Source organism: Lactuca serriola, chromosome 4 (assembly GCF_051521515.1).
Source record: "Lactuca serriola cultivar US96UC23 chromosome 4, Lser_US96UC23_V15, whole genome shotgun sequence".
NCBI lineage: Eukaryota > Viridiplantae > Streptophyta > Magnoliopsida > Asterales > Asteraceae > Lactuca > Lactuca serriola.
In genome coordinates this window covers 55,554,374-55,576,085 of record NC_136411.1, presented here as the reverse complement: position 1 = coordinate 55,576,085, position 21,712 = coordinate 55,554,374, and the positions used below count along the sequence as shown (strand labels likewise).

The following is a 21,712-nucleotide window of genomic DNA, read 5'->3' as shown; positions in this document are numbered from 1 at the left end:
GAGCTCTGAGGGTGAATGGGGGCTGGCTTGGGGCGGACATGAGGCTTAAATAGGGTGCAAACCCCTGAAACTTAGGGTTTCATCCAACAGCGGTGACTCGCCGAGTCACCAACTTAAACGTGTCCCGGGTCCCATCTCTACTCGGCGAGTCGGACCTATGACTCGCCGAGTCCAAGGCTAAAAATGGAAAATACTCAAATAAGATTTACGTACCAGGAACCAGGTGCTACAAATCTCCCCCACTTATTTTAGACTTCGTCCTCGAAGTCTGCTGCTCAATCCTGAAACAGCTCGGGGTAATGCTCCATCATCTCGTCCACCGACTCCCAAGTCCATTCCGAACCCTTGCGGTGCTGCCATTGCACCTTTACAAGCTCCACCCTCTTGTTCCTCAAATCCTTTGACTTCCTGTTGAGGATTGCGACTGGGCGCTCAATGTAATTCAGGCTGTCGTCAACCTGTATATCGTCTAACGGCACTACTGCCGAATCGTCCACTAGGCACTTCCGCAGTTGAGAAACATGGAAAGTGCTGTGGATCTGGCTGAGCTCGACTGGCAGATCTAGCCTATACGCCACCTTGCCCACCCGGGCCACAACTCGGAACGGTCCGATGAATCTCGGGCCTAACTTGCCTCGCTTCCTGAATCGAATGACGCCCTTCCACGACGACACCTTCAGGAGAACCATATCCCCGCTTGGAACTTCAGGTCGGATCGGCGCTTGTCGGCGTAGCTTTTCTGCCGACTCTGAGCAGTCTGAAGCCTGCTCCGAACCTGCTGGATCCTCTCGGTCGTCTTGAGCACAACTTCGGTGTTCCCCATGACTCTCTGGCCAACTTCACCCCAACATATCAGGGTCCTACACCTCCAACCGTACAACATCTCAAATGGGGGACGATCAATACTCGCGTAGTAGCTGTTGTTGTACGAGAACTCAACCAAGGGAAGATAAGTATCCCAGCTACCACCGAAAGCTAACACGCATGCCCGCAACATATCCTTAAAAGTCTGGATGGTCCGTTCGCTCTGACCATCCGTCTGCGGGTGAAAGGCGGTGCTAAAATGCAAACGAGTGCCCAACTCGTCATGAAATCTCTTCCAAAACCTGGAAGTAAAACGCACATCCCTGTCCGAGATAACTGATACTGGCACCCCGTGCCACGCCACGATCTCCCTGATATAGATATCGGCCAATTTCTCGGCCGATATACTCTCCTGAATCGGGATAAAGTGAGCACTCTTGGTCAATCGATCCACGATGACCCAAATCGAATCTACTCCACGCGCAGTCCTGGGAAGCTTCGTGATTAAATCCATCGTGATATCTTCCCATTTCCACAGTGGAATATCCAACGGCTGCATCTTGCCATGCGGTCTCTGATGTTCGGCCTTGACCTTCCTGCAGGTCAAGCACCACTCGACGTACCATGCCACATCCCACTTCATGCAAGGCCACCAATAATCTGGACGAAGATCCCTATACATCTTCGTCGCCCCGGGATGAATAGAGAATCGGGACTTGTGCGCCTCCTCCAACAAGATCTGGCGCATGCCTCCGTGATACGGCACCCACACCCTACGGTGTACTGTCAATAGTCCTCGGCTATCATAATCGAAGGAGGAAACCTGACCCACCATACGTTCGCTCTTCCGATGTTCCTCCTTGATAGCCTCCTATTGAGCCTCCCGAATCTGCTCCAACAGGGGAGTCACTACGGTCATCCTCATGCAAATATCCTTGATCGGAGCCGCCTTGCGGCTAAGTGCATCGGCCACCATGTTGGCGTTTCCCGGGTGGTAAAGGATCTCAAAATCATAATCCTTCACCACGTCCAACCACCGACGCTGCCTCATGTTTAGATTCGGCTGATCCATGAGGTACCTCAAACTCTTGTGGTCCGTGTAGATGGTACATCGAACCCCATAGAGGTAATGCCGCCAAATCTTGAGGGCAAACACCACCACCCCCAACTCCAAATCATGCGTTGGGTAGTTCGCCTCGTGAGGCTTGAGCTGCCTCGAAGCGTAAGCAATGACATGCCCCCTCTGCATCAGTACCGTGCCCAACCCTGAAATGGACGCGTCACAGTAAACCACAAAATCCTCTACGCCCTCTAGCAGGGCTAAGATCGACGCCTCGCACAATCTCTGTCTCAGTGTCTAAAACGCAGCCTGCTGCTCGGATCCCCACCGAAAGACCACAAATTTCTTCGTTAGCTGTGTCAGGGGTACGACTATCTTGGAGAAATCCTGAATGAATCTCCGGTAGTAGCCTGCAAACCCTAGGAAACTCCGAATCTCAGATGGAGACTTCGGAACCTCCCATCTCATCACGGCCTCGACCTTGGCCGGATCGACCAGAATCCCGTTCTGGTTGACAAGGTGTCCGAGAAATTGCACCTCGCGCAACCAAAACTCACACTTGGAGAACTTGGCATACAATCTCTCCTTCCTCAGGGTCGCCAATACCTCTCTTAGATGCTCCTCATGCTCTTCCTGTGTCTTGGAATAAACCAATATGTCATCGATAAAGACTATCACAGACCGATCCAGCATCGGTCTACATACGCGGTTCATGAGGTCCATGAACGCGGCAGAAGCATTGGTGAACCCAAACGGCATCACCATGAACTCATAATGGCCATAGCGCGTCTGATACGCAGTCTTCTGCGTATCCTCCTCCCTGACCCTCATCTGATGATAACCCGAACGCAAATCAATCTTGGAGAACCAAGATGCTCCCTGAAGCTGGTCAAAGAGGTCATCAATCCTCGGGAGTGGGTAACGGTTCTTCACTGTTACCTTGTTCAGCTCCCGGTAATCTATACACATCCGATGCGACCCATCCTTTTTCTTTACGAACAAAATCGGGGCTCCCCAGGGTGAACTACTCGGTCGAATGAATCCCTTGTCTAACAGCTTCTGCATCTGTGTAGACAACTCCTGCATCTCAGGGGGAGCCAACCGATACGGTGCCTTGGCTATCGGAGCCGCACCAGGAACGAGGTCAATCCTAAACTCGACCTGTCGCTCCGGAGGTATCCCAGGAAGCTCCTCTGGAAAAACATCTGCGAAATCTCGCACCACCGGACCTCGCTCACCGTCGCCTTACCCGCCTCCCGGGTATCCATCACGTACGCGACATATCCTGCGCATCCCTACTGAAGGTATCGTCTAGCCCTCGCTGCCGAACAGACTGTAGGTCCACACTGTGGCCTCTCGCCATGAATCACTAACTCTCCCCCACCTGGGGTCCTGACTCGCACTAGCTGCTGTGCGCAATCTATCACCGCCCCATTGTGGCTCAACCAATCCATGCCTATAATCACCTTGTTCCCACGCAACGAAATGGGAACCAAGTCTACCAAGTAGCGCTCCTCAAACAAACGCAATACATAATCTCGAAACACCATCGATGCTCGCACCGATCGATCATCAGCAATCTCTACCTCTAAAGGGCAATCTAACTCGCCTGAAGACTCATGAAACTTCTTGCTGAGCGCAAGGGAAACAAATGATCGGGATGCACCCGAGTCGAACAACACCTGAACTGGGATGCCGCTCACATGGAATGATCCTAATGCATACATATACATACGGAGCACATATCAATATCATAACATCATAAAAATAAAATAGAGGGAAATAATCATACCCGTCACCACATCGGGTGCGGCGCGTGCCTCTTCGGCGGTCAGCTAAAATGCCCGACTCCTCACCACTGGAGCCTCTGCCTTGCCCTGCCGGCCATCTGTGATCCGCAGGGTCGCTGGAGCTGGCGCCTACACTGGCGCTGAAACTGTCAACTGGGGGCAATTGGCCTTCTTGTGGCCCCTCTGGTTGTAGTGGAAACACAACAACTCAGACGTCTGAATAACTGCTGCCGGAGCAGTGCAATCCCTGCTATAGTGCCCATACTTGCCGCACTTGTAGCAGCCTGATGATCCCAACCTGCACGCCCCCTCGTGCGTCTTGCCGCATTTCCTGCAGCGTCCCCGTCCCTGTTGGCCTTTTGGCCCCGCATCTGATCCCTTGGGCTTCTTCCCCGAAGCCCCTCCTGACTGACCCTCTTCCGCCTTTCGTTTTCGGATGTGCTCCAAATCTATCTCCCTCTCCCTCGCCCTGGCAATCATGGAGTCCAAGGTGGGGCAAGCTGAAAAACTAACGTGCTCCCGGATATCAGCCCGGAGCATGTCATGATAGCGGGTCCTCCTCATGTCCTCATCGCCCGCATACTGGGGCACCAACAGTGCCCTCTCCCGGAACTTGGCGGTGATCTCCGCCACAGTCTCCGTCGTCTGTCTCATGTCCAGAAACTCCCTGGCCAGCTGCTGAAGCTCGACAGTCGGCGCAAACTCTGCCCTGAACCTGGTCACAAAGTCCGACCAAGTCATAGCCTCGATAACTGAGGCTCCCAACGAGTCACCCACTGACTCCCACTAATCTCGAGCTCGGTCTCGTAAACATCCTGCTGCATACCTCACCTTCGACCCCTCGGGGCAGAAGCTAGTCAACTGTGCAGACTCGATGTCTGCAATCCATCGCCTGGCAGCAATGAGGTCTTTCACCCCGTGGAAATCCGGCGCACCACTGCCCCTGAAGTCCTTAAAGGACAGCGTGCGAGATCCCGACTGGGCAGATGCCATGTCACTCCTGACCGCCCTGAGGCGATCCTCCATCAACTCGATGATCCCTTCCTTGATCGACCCAAAGATAATGGGAGTTGACTCAAGGATACCCCTGGTGATCTCTGACGCGATGAACTCGCGTAGTCCCTCATCTACCGGCTCGGAACCTGATCCCGAACCTGACCCCTCTCCTGAACCGCCATCTATCGGTCTCGATCGAAGTACCACCATTCTGCAATACATAATAACAATCATTAGTGATACCGATACTTCCTGAGGGATCACTGCTATTTACAAGTTCCCTGGTCTTATCTTGGCCTTCCTTGGTTCGGGTACGGATCCTTTGCTTTCAGTAGTACGGGCCCATACTACCTTCCACATCTATCCGTACCTTCTTCAAGGAATGCCTCGACTCCACCAGATCCCTTTCACTATTGCTGATCACTGCTATACTCATCCTAGGCTTGCCCTAGGGAAATCTCTGATTCTACTCTATCCAGTCCCGAGCTGCTGCAGGCCTCCTTGTAATGCCAATTAGCCATTACCCGAATACCATCACATGTGACGAGGCTCAGATAATCCTTCGAGTACCCGACTCGTCCCTACAATGGTTGGACTCAAACAAGAGCTGCAGAGTAGGATCAAATCCGGCACTCTAAGATTATTCAACCCTAATCACATGTGACATGACGTATTCGCCTAATGGCTAACTCCCATTATTCAGAGTCCCACATAGCACGAAGCAAGCAGCATTCAGACAAGGGTAACAATCTCAATCAACTCTATCTGTTTACAGGAACTGTACTAGCATAAAATGCTAAGCTCATATTACCAGGCATAACCTAATCAGGCTATCCTACTCGCTGTCTACTCAATACTAGCATGCAATTCTCATACAACTGAAACACATAAAGCAGGCACATAAGGCATCACTCCTAGATCTTTAGTCCTATTCTAGCATGCTGTTCTACAAAAGCTGATAAACATAACATAAACTTGTATGGGCACTTTGGGGAATACTTACTTGAGCTCGGCCGGTCGCGCACATCACACACTTCGTTCTTTCTCAAAATCCCTTTTTCTTGATTTTTTGAAAACATTTCCTTTTAGAAAATCTTTTAATCCCTCGATTTGAGTTCAGACACCCCCGAAGGTGTGTCCGAATCCCTCAAACCAGAGTTCCGATACCAACTTCTAACGACCCAAATTTTCACGTCCAAAAATTTTGTTTTTAAAACATTACTTAGAAAACATTAATAAGTAAAACATTTTTTAATTAAACCATTTCACATCGAAAACCAAATTTGAAATCCACAACATTTGAACAACCAAAATATCAGAGTATCAATCCCAAAATAAACTCATAACTGCGGAAACAAGAATGTGTGTGTGTGATGAGCCGCTACCGCGCCTGCTCCTTCCCCTTGGCTGAAGAGGTACCTGAAACAACAACTGAAAAACGTAAGCATAAAGCTTAGTGAGTTCCCCCATCGTACCACATACCATATACTCACATGACATACATATATTGTCAGACATATCTGGGTGCCCGACCTACCCCTTCGGTCCTCTCGACCGGATACTGCCTAGCATATCTGGGTGCTGGCCTCCCCTTCGGTCCTTTCGACCGGATACTGCCTAGCATATCTGGGTCCTGGCCTCCCCTTCGGTCCTCTCGACCGGATACTGGGGAACTATTTCTCCCATCTACTACTACCACATAACATGTATCACAATATCAGAATCTATCTATCATGGCTGGGTATGACTAACCCTTCGGCCCTACCGACCGGATATCTCGGGGACTATCTCCCCCGACTGTCACTAGCACATAGCATCATATCATACTAGCACATAAACATAACACAGGTAGTAGTAATCCCTATATGAATATCACAGAGACAATCATCTACATACAACTCCTACCGGTGGGCCGACATTGTGGCCGTAGACCCACCGCTACTGGAAGGTAACTCACCTCGAAGTAGCTGCTGATCTGATTGGGAACTGACTGTCTACTGCTGCTGCTGCTGCTCCGGAAATCCTCCGGCTGTAATTCCCACAACATACTCAATCAAACACTGCTAACTGCCCTTTGGGTAAAATGACCATTTTACCCCTAATCAGGCCCTAAGTCAAAGTCAGAGTCAACTTTCAGTTGACCCGACTCGTCGAGTTGGCTCGCCAACTCGCCGAGTCCCTATCAAATCGGCTGTCCTGAATCCCGTCCCTACTCGTCGAGTTAGGCGTAGACTCGACGAGTTCTCCTTCTAAACTGAGGTTCAAGCCCTTCATCCTACTCGCCGAGTTGTATGAACAAATCGCCGAGTTCATCTTCATCCGAAGAACACTTATGCTGCGACTCGCCGAGTTGTATGAACAACTCGCCGAGTTCATCTTCATCCGAAGAACACTTATGCTGCGACTCGCCGAGTTGTATGGACAACTCGCCGAGTCTGTTCTTGATCTAAGGAGATTGCCTTGAACTCGCTGAGTCAGGGCATTGACTCGCCGAGTTCCTTCATGGATGAGTTTGGCTTCCAACTTACTGAGTCACACCCCGTGACTCACTGCTCACACTCGACACTACGAAAAGGGGACAAACTCGGAGACTCGCGAGCAGACTCGCCGAGTCAGATGAACGACTCGCCGAGTCGTTGCCATGCAACCACTAACTATGCGGTTTTGCTCGATTCCAGTCCCTTCCATTCACAGATCTGGGTTCCTAGAGCATGAATCACACGTAAAGTTTCCAACTTTACGTGTAGATATTCGCCAATAAGGATTTTAGGGTTCAAAATGCACCCAAAAGGGTAGATCTAGGGTCTTCATGCAATGTGGGTCCATAAAGGCAACATATTTGAGCTCCTGGAGCTCAATCATGCCTAGATCTAAAGGCCAATCAACTTATTACGAATTATATTGCACATACAAGCTTGGGGAAAGGCTCAAGAAAGACTTAATGGAGTAATAAGCATAGAATCAGAGGGAAAACGGGTTATACCTCAAAGGAATCACTGAGAGGACACTAAGATGCTTGGCTTCCTTCCCTTCCTCTTGATCTACTCCACTTCCTTCTCAAATCCTTCAAGAACACACAAAAATGCTTCAACCTCTCAAGGAAATAAGCTTTGAACGAGGGTTGGGAGCTCTGAGGGTGAATGGGGGCTGGCTTGGGGCGAACATGAGGCTTAAATAGGGTGAAAACCCCTGAAACTTAGGGTTTCATCCAACAGCGGTGACTCGCCGAGTCCGGAATATGGACTCGCCGAGTCACCAACTTAAACGTGTCCCGGGTCCCGTCTCTACTCGGCGAGTCGGACCTATGACTCGCCGAGTCCAAGGCTAAAAATGGAAAATACTCAAATAAGATTTACGTACCAGGAACCAGGTGCTACATGTTTTTTTTTCAAATCAACGCCATAAGACTCTCCTAAGTTTCTTGTTTCAAAGGTATTTAGAACACTATGAAACACTTGCCAGTACCTATAAATAAACACAATTAGCAAGAGATACTATGGTGAACAAGAGTTTTAGAGAAGAATAAAGTACCTTTGTTGGGTCTTCAATTCATTTATGGCAAGCCTTATGTTTGGACATACATCAAAATGTCCCCATCCACTTCCTTTCTGCCTCAAACTACACATCCTCTGCATCACATATAATCTAATATCCTTCAGCATTGTAATAATTGGTTTCTTCCTAGCATCCAAGATAACATTGTTAAAGCTTTTAGACAACCCATTCTCAACAACATCACACCCCCTTCCTATTTGAAAAAAATGCTCTTGACTATGAGTTTGGATTCCTTCCCATAAGATGCACATAAGCAGCAGGGCTAATCATTTGAATCTCTTTCATTGCAGAATTGAAAAGAGGTTCAACTGATACCTTAAAATCCTTCTAAAATAACTTCTCATATTGAGCCCCACAGAATATCTTCTTGAAGTTTGAAAGAACATGCTTGACACATTGCCTATGTTTGATCTCTAGAAATAAATCCTTCACTGCTTCAATTATCCTCTGCATTTACATTATCAGAAAATTTAGAATTAGATCACATTTGAAACAAATAAGCAATGGGATTATGAACACAAACATACCTTATGTTGATATAACATCAATGTCTTACCAAACCCACCTTCAAGATACATATCTTTTTGCAAGTTTTCTAAGAACAATTTCCAGTTGTCTTTATTTTCAACACAAACTGCAACCCAAACAATTGGTTATATATGATTGTTTCCATCCCTACCAACAACACATAATCACTGACCAGTACACATTCCTTTTAGAAAACACCCATCTAAGTTTATTATCCCTCTACAACCACTTCTCCAACCTCCTTTAGTGCATGAAAACATATATATCCCGCTAAAGTAAGTTTTCCCATCTGGAATAGAGTTCACAGACAACTTAACTGTTGACCCTGGATTAAACCTTTTTATCTCCTCACCATAGGAACACAACTTTGCATAATTTTCCACTATGGTACCTTCAACAAGAGACATTTCATGTTGATTAGCTCTCCTACATTGTCGCATACTAACCTCTATGCCAAATTTAGTCTTTACTTCCTCTTTTAGCATCCTCACATTGAATTTCTGATTCTCAAGAACTTCCGTGGGGGTCTTCTGATGACACGTGGTCACGTCGTGACCAAGAGATGGTCACGTTGTGAAAGTCTTCTTTATGCACGAATCGAGAATATTCCAAATGTCACATTGTGAGGAATAGTTTTCCACGTCGTGGGAAATGTATAATGTTCGATTTCTTCTCCCTCAAGCTCCTAGTTTCAGCTCTAGTCCTCCAAGTATCAAACTTTTTTCGGTTTCAATCATTTTTCTTCGAGAATGTCCTTTTTTGCTGCAAAATACAATTCAAACATTATAAGTACCAAATATCTTCTTATTTCACCAAAATATAGCTTAAATGTATCAAAATAATGCCTAAATAAGTGTATAAGCATGGTAATATCAAGGATGTTAAGAGATTTAGAAAAAAGAAAAGCATGTTCTCAGGGTGAAGTTCATGTAAAGGCTTTCAAGTTGGGACAAAAGTTCAAAACAAAGAAAGATATGAAAGAGTATATCAACAAGCATGCCGTAGAAAACAAAAGGGATATACATTTTGAAAAAAAAAATGACAAAACAAGGATTAGTGTGACATCCCCATTTTCACGGCCAGAAAAGACTGATTTTGTTTATGCTTTGTAAAAATCAGAGTACTTCTTTTCATACAAATGTTGCAGAATTTGTTCGCAGAAAAACATGTTAAATACGTTATCAAAACATTTTCGAAGAAACGTATTTTATTCATTTTAAAATTTTTGGGATGTCATCGTCAATACAAAAACATAAGCATAAACAGAATTTACATTTATTTAAACTAGTGATCTACATCTCTTTAATCTCTCAGTGTAATGTGACTTCATAACAACACTTGTGATATGAATAAACTGAGTGGGTCAGGTTGGGAAACCTGGTGAGTACATAGGATTTTCAACCCATAATAATATAATTATTATGTTCAATCATCAAACAATTAACCCAATTACTCATCCCCATTATCTTCTTTATTCCTAAGTACCCTCCCTAAGGATTTATCCTAAGGGTCGTCTCCTACATCATATTTTACCTCTTATCTCCTTACATCGCCTCTCCTTTTATGTTTGTTCCTAAGGACTTTCCCTAAGGATCATCGCCTACATCGCCTAGACAATATTGATTCAGGGATTATTCCCTCAATACGTGCCCACCAAGGGTTAGGGTATCATCGCATGAATACGTAGTTACAACATCGCCTGAACTCGTAATTCATAGTAAGGGGGTTAGAGTATCATCACATGAATATGTAGTTACAACATCTCCTGAACTCATAATTCATCACCTACAGGTTATGAGCCTGCTGGTGTTTCCACGGGGTTGTCTATAATAGTCCGTGGTCGCCATCTATACTCTGGTAGATGACTACATCTCCAAATTGTCGGACAAGGTTGTAGTATCCTACATCACCGATTCATCATCGCCTATCTATCCTCACCTAATTATCATCACCTTCCTATCATCACCTATCTCTCATTATTTTATTTCATCACACACCAACTATTTCATCTACCCATGTTTTATCCCAACATATTTGTAGATATAAAATAAATATACAGTTTAAATCATTTAAAACATGTATAAAATCATTCATCCAGCATAGACAACAAGTATTCAGATAATATGCACACATAACAAGTAATTTATGTAAAGTACTTCATATCTATGTGTAAGATGAAAGTAACTATGCACTCACTTGAAAGGTGGTGACTCGGCACTCGGACAACACTTCGTTATCTCAAAACAATTTTCCCTCGACAAAACCTAGTATCATTACCACTAGAGTTTAGTCTAACGTTGACCGCGACTAATTAATAGTCTAGATATTATTAATATTATATAAGCGTTAAACAATACTTATATAACCCATAATAATAGCCCAAATACTTATTATAAGGTCCTAATAACATTACTATGTTGAAACATAAGCTATACTAAAGATAGGATAGGTACAACTCACTTACAGCGGGTTTTTTCGAAAACCGGGCTTCGCTGGAGCAGCGTTCCCGAGCCGAAAGGCTCTTTTCTCGAGAATACGGGAGCCTCGGGGCTTCCTTTGGTTGCTAGGGGGTTTACCTAGGCTTTAGGGGGCTTAAGGGGAGCTAGAGAGAGAGTTTAGAGAGAGAAAGTTGAAGGGTGAGGTGTGAGGAAGTTGGAATACCCAACACCTCTATTTATAGGCTGAATTCCTGATGGACTCGCCGAGTAGGTGGACCTAATTTCCGAGTTGGTGACACGTGTCATCATCTGATGGCTTTCCTTGGAGAGAAAGCAATGGCTGTGATCGCGCCACGTCACCCAATATCGCATATCAGCCTCCTGACTTAGAAAAATCACAACTCTCCCATACGAGCTCCGTTTTCAACGTTCTTTATATCCAAGCGTAGGTAAAATCAAGATCTACAACTTTTGTTTAGACTCCATCGGCTAATTCTCGACCGATCTTAAATTTAACAGTAGGAGGAGATTAGACTGTTAAATGACCGCGAAGAATTCGTAACTCCTTCATACGGACTCCGTTTTCGTATGTATTTTTACTGTTGAGTTTCTATTAATGAGATCTTCAACTCTCATTTAGGTCGCGTAAGCCAAAAACCGCTCGAACTAAAAATCGAGTTTCGGGCCGTACACTGCTAAGCCGAATCTTAGAAAAATCATAACTTCTTCATACGAAGTCAGATTTGGGCGTTCTTTTTATGGATGTTCTCGGTTTAACGTATACTAAAAATTTGGTTTAGATCACTAAGGCTAAAAATTCCTCTATCTTAAATTCACTATTTACGTCTCCCGGTGTCGTGCCGGTTTTGCCGTAAAACTTCGACGGGCCATAACTTCTTCTTTATAACTCGGATTTCGGAATTCTTTATATGTACGGAAACCTTGTGACATATTCTAAAACTTGGTTAAGATTATTTATTCTAAATAATCTTTTGTCGAAAAGTCATTTTCGACCCTATTGCCTCTAAATTGACTAGCCCGAATCTGCGGGCGTTACAATTAGGGATAGGTGTAGAGGTGTTGTCCCATATATGAGTCATGGGCCATGGACAAAGACAAGGATGGGAAACAAGAAAAAAATTGTTAATTTGAAACAAGATAAATGTCTTTGGGGCTAAAAGAACAGATGTTTTTCAATGGGGCTAAAACAAGCACAAAAGAACAGGTGTATTTTTAATGGGGCTAAAACTCAAGTCAATGGTCAATGGGATGACCAGTTTATTGTTATATTGGATGAAAAAACTTGTACATGTAGGCATTGGAAAATTACATGCATTTTATGCTCACATGCAATAAGTGCAATATGGGAAAAAATTGGACATTGATCAAAGAATGTTCCTAAGTTGGAGGAGTGGGTCCACCCATGCTGCTGGCTAGTTAAATGGACAGAAGTGTACAAACACAAAATTGAACCAATTAATGGTAAAGTGATGTGGCCAATATCACCATGCCTAACCAAATTGACTACGCCCAAACATGTTCCTTAAGTATGTCCGTTTAATCATTATAATTGCAGTTACTCATTGAAAGTAACTTATCTTATCTACATCTGTATGTAGGTATAACACCCCATTTTCGCTTTACAGTAGAATTTAATATAAACTGATCATTTATAAAATTTGAAATATAAATAGGTTTCTTATTAGCCTTAGTAATCTAAACTAAAGTCGTAGTATTCATAAAAGCGAGAGCATGCATATAAAGAATGCCTAAATCTGGCTTCGTATGAGGAAGTTATGATTTTTGGAAGTTTCAGCGCAATAGTATACGACACAAAAATAGAAATAGAAATCGATTGATTATTAGGAATAACAATCTAAACGACAGTTGAAGATCTTGTCAATAACTATCCTTCGATATAAAGACAATCGACAACGAATATCGTATGAGAGAGTTACAATTTTTATATGGACTTTAACAGTCTAAGACTATAAAAATATAAATTTAAAAATAAATTGAGAATTAACCGACGGAGTCTAAATGAAAGTTTTAGATCCCATCGATAACTACGTGTGGATATAAAGAACGTTAAAAATGGAGCTCATATGAAGAAGTTACGAAATTTACAAAATATGTGTTTTGTGCGGCGCAAAGCGCACTGAGAGTGCGATGTGCGCTTCTAGAAGGTGGAAACGCAGACCACAAAGAATCTGACACATGGCACAAAACGAATGGGTAGACGTCGCCTTAAGCGCATGGTGTGCACCTTGATAGGCGCGACCCATACCCCCAAAAAATTTCCAATAAATAGCTCAACACTCTCTTATTCTTCCCCACTCCATTCACAAACTCTCTCATCTCTTTATACTCGATTTTTAGGTCTTTTCTTGGTATTTTTGAGTATTTTTAGCTTAGCGAAGCTGTAGGCATTTAGGCTCGATTAGGAGAAGAATTCGAGTCGAAGTTATGCCAACCCAATCTTCCGATTTTTGCTAGAAACTGTTTGTAAGTTAAGCTATAGTCATATTTCTTTCAGTGTAACTTATATTTATATTCATATTCGTTGTTATGAATGTATAAATAAGAATTATCAGTAATTCCAGTTATAATACTGATTGATCTACTTACGAGAGAGGTGTCTAGAATAGGCATGTTGGCTTGGTTGTTGGATTTCAGAAAAGCTATATGTTGAAATGATCTTGCCTGACTGATCCTTATTTGATAAAACTCTCGGTATTCATTATGATTAGTGAAAGATCTAGCTTTCATTATCATATTTTCATATGGATTAATAAGTTGTAGTATTATAGGTTAATACTTGTTAGGCGCATTACCCATCCAGTTGGATCGCCAGTAGGATCACCCAGATATATAGTTGTGAATCATCTGAGTAACTGTCCAGGTGAGTTATCTCACTATACCATATGTTATAATATATGTATATATATATATATATATATATATATATGTTAGGACATAATATTTAGTAGAGTAGAGCAGATAATAAAGATTCTATGTGCATGTATCAGTAGAACTTAAGATGTAGTCTCTATGTATGGTTTTGTACATCGGGCATGGCCCCTTATGTAGTTTGGATGGGACCGATTATGTATGTTGGGCGGGGCCCATTAGGTAGTTTGGGCAGGGACCATTATATAGTTTGGTGTGGGCCCCGTTTGTATGCATGTATATGTATTGTGGTATATGGTATCTTGGGGAATTCATTAAGCTTCATGCTTACCCAGTTTTTTATAAATGTTTTTTAGGAACTTCATTGATTCGCAAGAAGGGCAATACTCGACTGTACAGACACACATTCACCACATATTTCTACATAATGTTATTATACTATGATATATTTAAATAAATACAAAATTTTCCTTGAAAATTGAGGACGTTACAGTAGGTAGACCCAAGAAAAAAAGACAGATGGTATAAGAAGAACCTGCTAGCCAGGGGAATAAACTGTCAAATAAATGGAGCACTGACACATATGGAAAGTGAAACAACAAAGGCTATAATTCACATACTTGTAAAGGTAAAGGTGACATTAATAAGAAAAGAATTAGAGACACAAGAGGAAAGAAGAATGGGGTTGCAAATGAGAAAGGGAAGGATAAGTGAAGGGGGGATGTTTGTGTTTCCGTTAGGTCTTTTGATTCCTCAAACTTGCCATTTTAGTTTTATGGTTTCATGCATGTTGACCTTGAATCATTGTCAACTTAGGTTAATTATGAAACAATGTCAACTGTTGTTATGATATACAATAGCCCTTTTGGTTATATTGTTTTCCATGTAAAATTGCTTGGACCAATTTAATATGTATAGACAGATGGAAACAATACAAAACACATTAACCATAATACATTAACCTTTTTGAAATTAGATAATCCGATTACACCGATATACATTAACCATAACACCGAGACTACAACTTCCTGCATTCAAACACCACACCAGACTCAAAATAAGACTGCCGATGCATTAACCCTACAACCAAGGCTACACTTTCATACGTGAAAGCCAAAAAAGAAATTAACCCTAAAATCTAATCAACCATGTTTCAGGTAATGAATTACAAAAAGACCACAACTGAAAAAATGATTAACTTATACATCATTGCTTGCATTATAGCTTGTTGAAGGGATTATTGGAGCTTGTTTATAGACCTGAGTAACCCATGTATCACTTCCACCGATCTAGGGAACATGGGGTCATCAAACCACCCAATCCAACCATACATGCTCTCATTACAAACACAGGACCAAAATAGCTTTCCAAGGTTGCGATTAGACCATGATGTGACAATAACAAGATCTCGGCTTCCACATGGGCAAATCAGCATTCTTTTGCATGTTCTCGAGCTTTTCTTTGTTCACAGTTGAAGCATTAGAGCGATATGAGCAAGAAGAGGGTAATATATAAGTAAGAAAAAATGTTCGAAAATGGTCCTTTAGGTGAAATGACGAAAATGCCCTCATGTGCAAGGCATATAGGGGCATGTTAACAGTGTATCAGACGGACATCCACACCAGGGGCTTTTTGTGTGTAAGGTTTGCTCTTTAGAGATCATCTCAAGGGAAAAAATTTCATAAGAACCATTTCAGGGAAAAACTATAAAGCAAAATGACCATTTGTGAAATTTTGTTTATATTATATATTATAGACTTATAGTGGACAGATTCAAGAATTAAAATTAAAATTCAAACTTTTTTAAAGTGACTTAATTTTACTTATCCTCACCACTTATCTTTTTTGTTTTCTAACTCCAACTCTTTCCATTTCGCATTCTAAATTTATTATGAATTTTATTTTTCCACCTTCCTACTCTAGTGTTTCACATTTTCCTCTTTGTCTCCATTTCTCCTATTTTCAACATTTAAAAGGGTTTAACTCGGCATGACAATATATTTACAAGGTCTAAAACCTTACCCCAAAACCCGATACGAAATCGACACAAAAATAAATGAGTTTACATGACATGAACCTGACAAGATACGTTTTCCTGGTCTGAGAATGGAGATATATACTTTTTATTAATATAAAAATATAACAAAAGACTAAGGAAAATACAAAATGGTAGAAAAAATAAGTTAGTTTAACAAAAGACAACAACAAAAAGACAAAAATATAGATGTAGTGAACACCTCCAAAACAAACGCCATTACATAAGCCGTTCTTGTTATATACTCTAATTTATACAAGGAAGCTATACGTTTGTACTAGTTTTCACAATGAAATTGTTACATTTTGTCACCAACCTATGCAAGTAAACCTCTCACTAACAAGTTGATAAACTTTTGGTAAAATATGGAACCATAACATAAATCAATAAGAATTCCATTTTGTTGCATATTTTGGTAAAAATTTGCATAAATAAGTGATCATCACTACAACACTCTGAATTTAGTTATTTTAGCTAGCAAAATGTCATGCAAACAAATTAAAAGATGTTATAAAAAAAAGATATATGCCACATTTGGAAATATCCCGTCAACCAATCCTACAACCAACATGAGAAAGATAAATCACAGATCATGTAAACTGTGATGTTCAGAGTATCCCACCAACCAATCCTATAGCCAACATGAGAAAGATAAATCACAGTACTAGTTGTACATTTTGAGATGTACAAGTAGTTTCATACAATTTAAGTACATATATAAAACAAATTACCAACACAATACATGAACAAAACCAGTAAATTTATGTACATGAGATGAAAATGACAGTGGGATTAGGATTTTCATTTTTCATCCCTTCCCATATAAATGGTCTTTTTTACGACAAAGTTACAAACACAACTTGAACAACTAAACCATAATGTACAAAATAAATACCAACAACTTAAACCAATCAATCAATTGGGTAGACTACGGGTCCACGGGGCCCGCTGCCATGTCATCATCTCCCGAGTCGTATTCATCTTCGGTCAGCTCCTCATCGCTTGATTGCTCTTCCGGAAGACCACCCATATCTTCCGCCTTTGCATACTTCTCGCAGTACTCTGTTCAATGTACAACTTTCAATGCATGGGGTACATGTTATTTTTATTTATAGCTCTACTCCCAAACAAAGTGCTACAGTTGACTTTTTAGGTCAAACAAGCCGATCTTTGACTTGGTAATTGCTGCATCATCGTAAGTTTTTTGATAGAAAATCGATATTAACCAAGTCTCAATAACAAATACTATGATAATTAATTATTTCTTGTGGTGAATTTTGTATCTTATCATGACTTGAATGTCAAAAGTCAAATGTAATAAGTTTGACCTCAAAAGTAGAAAGCAATGAGTTATGGAAGCAGCCTCTATGGAAAATGCAAAGTGTGATGATTTTCCACCATTTGAAAATGCAAAACTGTATATACTGTTTGTTAAATATCTATATAAAAACCATGATCAGATATTCCAAAAGTCAAATAAACTATGATCAGAATTCCAATAAGAAGAAACCATAATCCACCACAACCACAATTACTCAACGTTCCAAATGTTACAAGTCAAAAATAAAACATATCAAAAATCAAAAGGCTTTTAAACTCATAGAGAAGAGAAGAGCTTTTAGTTTTACTTTTTTCAGTTCTTTAGTTTTTTGCTTTTCTATCTTTTAAGTACTATAAAATTTCAAGAATTCAAAAAGAAAGTATGGAAATGGACTTGGGCCCTATTAATTTTTGAAGTACAACACAATCGACAGTTATTAAGAATTCAAAATTTTCAAAAAGAAAGTAGGGACATGGACTTAGACCCTATTTCTTTTTTTCCCATTATATGTTTGTCTATGTTTAGAAAATATTTAAGGAAATGATAAATGGAAAGAAGAATTAAGCAAGGGCAATTTTGTAAACAGCTAGGACTATTCAAAAAGTTAGGACTTTAAAGCTTTTGGCATCATGCATAAAACATGATGAAAGACTAAATCAAACTTAAAGTTAAGGGCGAATTTGCATACCTTTGACTCGTTGTTCATAAGAAGATTTATCACGCATCAGAAGAGCTGCAGCCTCTCCATTCAATGGATCAGAAGCATTTGGGTACAACAAAAGTTGCGGAAGGAACACCTCAAACACATTCACCAAGTCTATCAAAAAAAGATACTAAAATATATCAAAATCAGTGTCACAAAATGAACATACTGTAATTTCCTTATTACATCTCAAAATAAAAAGGGTTAAAGTTGAAATTGGTGACTCAAGTTTTTTCTTTTTGTAATTTTAATGAAACAAAGAAAGTATGTATGTTTTAAATTACCGAACATGGGGCTCCATGTTTGATTAATCACATCCAAGCAAACTGAACCAGACCTGAAAAAAAAAAAATCAAATTATGAAAATCTTGAACCCAAAACAAGATCATGGATTGGATTTTTTAACCTAATGATTTTAAGATCACACACTCACATTTCATCCACATTTGGATGATAAATTTTGTTAACAAAGCCAATGGATGGAGATTTATAAGGATAAGCATCTGGAAGTTCAACTCGTAGCTTCCACACACCTCCATGGTATGGACCTGCATAATTCATGATTATATTTGAGAAGAATAATTAATCCAAACGAACATAAAATATTACTTTTCTTCTAGATATGAACATGTTTTATGTCATTTGAGATCTTAATATGTTTTCGTTTGACAGAAGAAGGTCAAAAGCTGAAAAGCGGCTTCTGATTTACAGATAATGATTCCCAAAATGCAATAAGCCTCGAATTCAAATAACTCCAATCATAAAAAGCCAAAATTTAAGCAAAAAAATTAGGGAATAAAGATCAAAATATAATATAACCTTGTTCATATGTACACAGAGATACAGACCAGTAAATTTTTATCTAGCTAAATTTCGTGAAAAACGAAAGAAAATAAACAAGGACCAAAATCATATAGATGAAATTTTTGTTCAAAAATTAGAAAAAAGCAAGTCAAAATCTCATCTAACCCTGTTCGTATTACTTGAATCTAGCTTTAATTCAACAATACCCACGAAACCTAAGATCATAAAGCATAAAAGACATGGAAACGTAAAGGACAAAATAGTAGAACTTACTGTCAGCAGGTCCATGGAAATGCACATAAAACTCTTGCATCCCATCATTGATCATCTCCACTTTGTAATCACTCATCATCCTAGTTCATAGTAAATCGGTTGGAAAATTAATTTTGTTGTATAAACAAATTCCGAAAAGATTAAAAAAGCATAAAGTATGATATAGAATTGATTTTAAATCTAAATAACGAAATTAAAGAACTTACAACTTCATCAAGTCCATCTCTCTGCGTTTGGTAGGAGAAGACATTTTTGTGATTTTCTTTTGAGAAGAAATTTGTTCGAGTTCACCGAGAGAGATAAGAAAGAAAGAGAGAGAGAGAGATGAGAAACAACTCACAAATAAAAAATGGTTTTGGAGTTTGGAGTTTTGGGGTATAGAATTATAGAAACAGGGACACCCCACCCCTTGTACCAAAGGAGAAAATTGCGTCACAAGGGAGAAAACAACAAAATTTATTTTAATATATATATATATATATATATATATATATATATATATATATATATATATATATATATATATATATATATAAAATAACAAATGAAGGTTTGATATAGCAAAATATAGGTTAGGTTCACATATCATAAAATACTTTTAAAATGTAAAATAAATGAAAATTTTTAATTTTTTTTTTAAATATTATTTTTTTCGTTTAAATTATCCAAAAAAAATTATTGTTTTTTTATATATACATGAAATATTCTAATAGAATATTACAATATAAATATTAAAACAAAATTGTTAAAATATCTAAATATTCTATTACAATATTAGACTATAAATATTCAAAAATTGCTAATAGAATATTATAATATTCTAACAATTATAATAAAATATTAGAATATTTTAACATATCTAACCATTATAATAGACTACTAAAGTATTTTAATATTTTTAGAATTTTATTTTAATATTTTCAGTGTATTATTCTATTAAAATATTTCAAATATATATTTTAAAAAATAGTAGTTTTTTTATTTTTTTGAAAATTCTTTTGGGTAAATTAAATGAAAAAATAATATTTTTTTTGGATTTTTCCTTTTATTTTGCATTTTATATATTGTTTGATCTCCAGATGAGTGGTTAAGATCGCGTCCCTAAGTATCACAAAATTAATATGGTCTCAAAAAAACCTCTATCTAAAAAAATAAAGGTTAATAACCATCTCTATATATATTAAAAGAGAAATCTGATGACATCACCTTCAACAATGAGGATCATTGATTGTATTTCCTTGATTAATTTCAACCCTTATATCATTTTGATGATGTCATCCTAAAATAAAATAAAATCAAAATTAATATTGACTAAATTTGAAAATTTGACTAACTGGTTTTATGTTAACGTCATTTATAAATGGAATGTATTCAAATCATTTAAACCTCATCATAATTTTTGAAAGTAATTCCATTCATTCCTAAGTAAAATCACGTTCTTAGCTAGCAACTTTTGTATATTCTTTTAATTCACATCTATTATATGAAACATATCTACAAAATTATGGGATATCGTCGCTTAATTTCAATGAATCAAAGAATTCAAAATTTGATATCCTTTCCATAATCATTGTTGAAAGTTATGTATAAATCATGTGTTGCTATTCGTATATTATGTTTTCTTCAGACCTTTTGCAGCATCATGTTCGCCACCCAGGTTCTTTCTTTAATATGATGTTCTTAATTTTATTAATTGTATTCGACTTTTTGATTCTCATTAGTGTTGTATTTGACTATGATCTTTAAATGCATGAATAATCTTGACCATAAATGTTAGTATTAGTTTTTCAATATTCTACTTTTATCTTTTTAACCTTGCATTTGATGTTGCACTCTATATGTTTGATAAAATGTCCATGAGAAAAACACAGTGACTTTTGATTAACTATATGTATGTATGTGTGTCTACGTAATTAAATTTTTCTGAGATTGTTTGGATTGCACGGTAGTTGATGACTGAAAACTACCATTTACCATTTAGTATTTTTAATTATCAATATTATACTGCTATTAATTTGAAATATTTGCCCATAATTCTTGGTTTTTAATGGATTTAGTTAATAGCAATGTACTTTGACTTTAATCTATAATGTTTTGAATCGTAATTTTTAAATTTCTTTTGGATTGTTTTAACCATGTCCAGTGGATACAAAGTGCATTATAATTTATATTTTGTTTTTAACATATTTAGTTAATAGCAATGTGCGTATGTTGTTTTTTTATTTAAAATGTCAAAGCACTTATTTCAACATTTTTCTCTAATCTATACATGTCTTATCTATCTTTGAAAGATCATATCTCGGTCACGAGAAACCCTTTTTGATCGAAATCAATAAACAAAGTTTCGTATTTAAGACAACCAATCTTGAAAGTAGCATGTTTATGAATAATTATAAAGCAATATAAAAATTATAAGATATTAGGAGATTTGTGAAAAGCTTCGGTTAATCTCTTTAAGAATAAATATGATATTCATGCATACTAATTTAATTTAA

General features: G+C 39.2%; 1 protein-coding gene across 1 annotated transcript; it reads right to left on the bottom strand.

Moving 5' to 3' along the window:
• Positions 1 to 16,834: 16,834 nt before the first annotated feature.
• LOC145101614 (ubiquitin-conjugating enzyme E2 5-like) lies at positions 16,835 to 19,584 on the bottom strand. Its single transcript, XM_079038848.1, has 6 exons — positions 19,424 to 19,584; positions 19,218 to 19,297; positions 18,574 to 18,688; positions 18,425 to 18,477; positions 18,126 to 18,254; positions 16,835 to 17,178 (listed from the first exon to the last, which is right to left on the bottom strand). Exons 1-6 carry the CDS (start codon positions 19,465 to 19,467, stop codon positions 17,045 to 17,047), a joined length of 555 nt encoding a protein of 184 aa, XP_078894974.1. The 5' UTR covers positions 19,468 to 19,584; the 3' UTR covers positions 16,835 to 17,044.
• Positions 19,585 to 21,712: the final 2,128 nt, after the last annotated feature.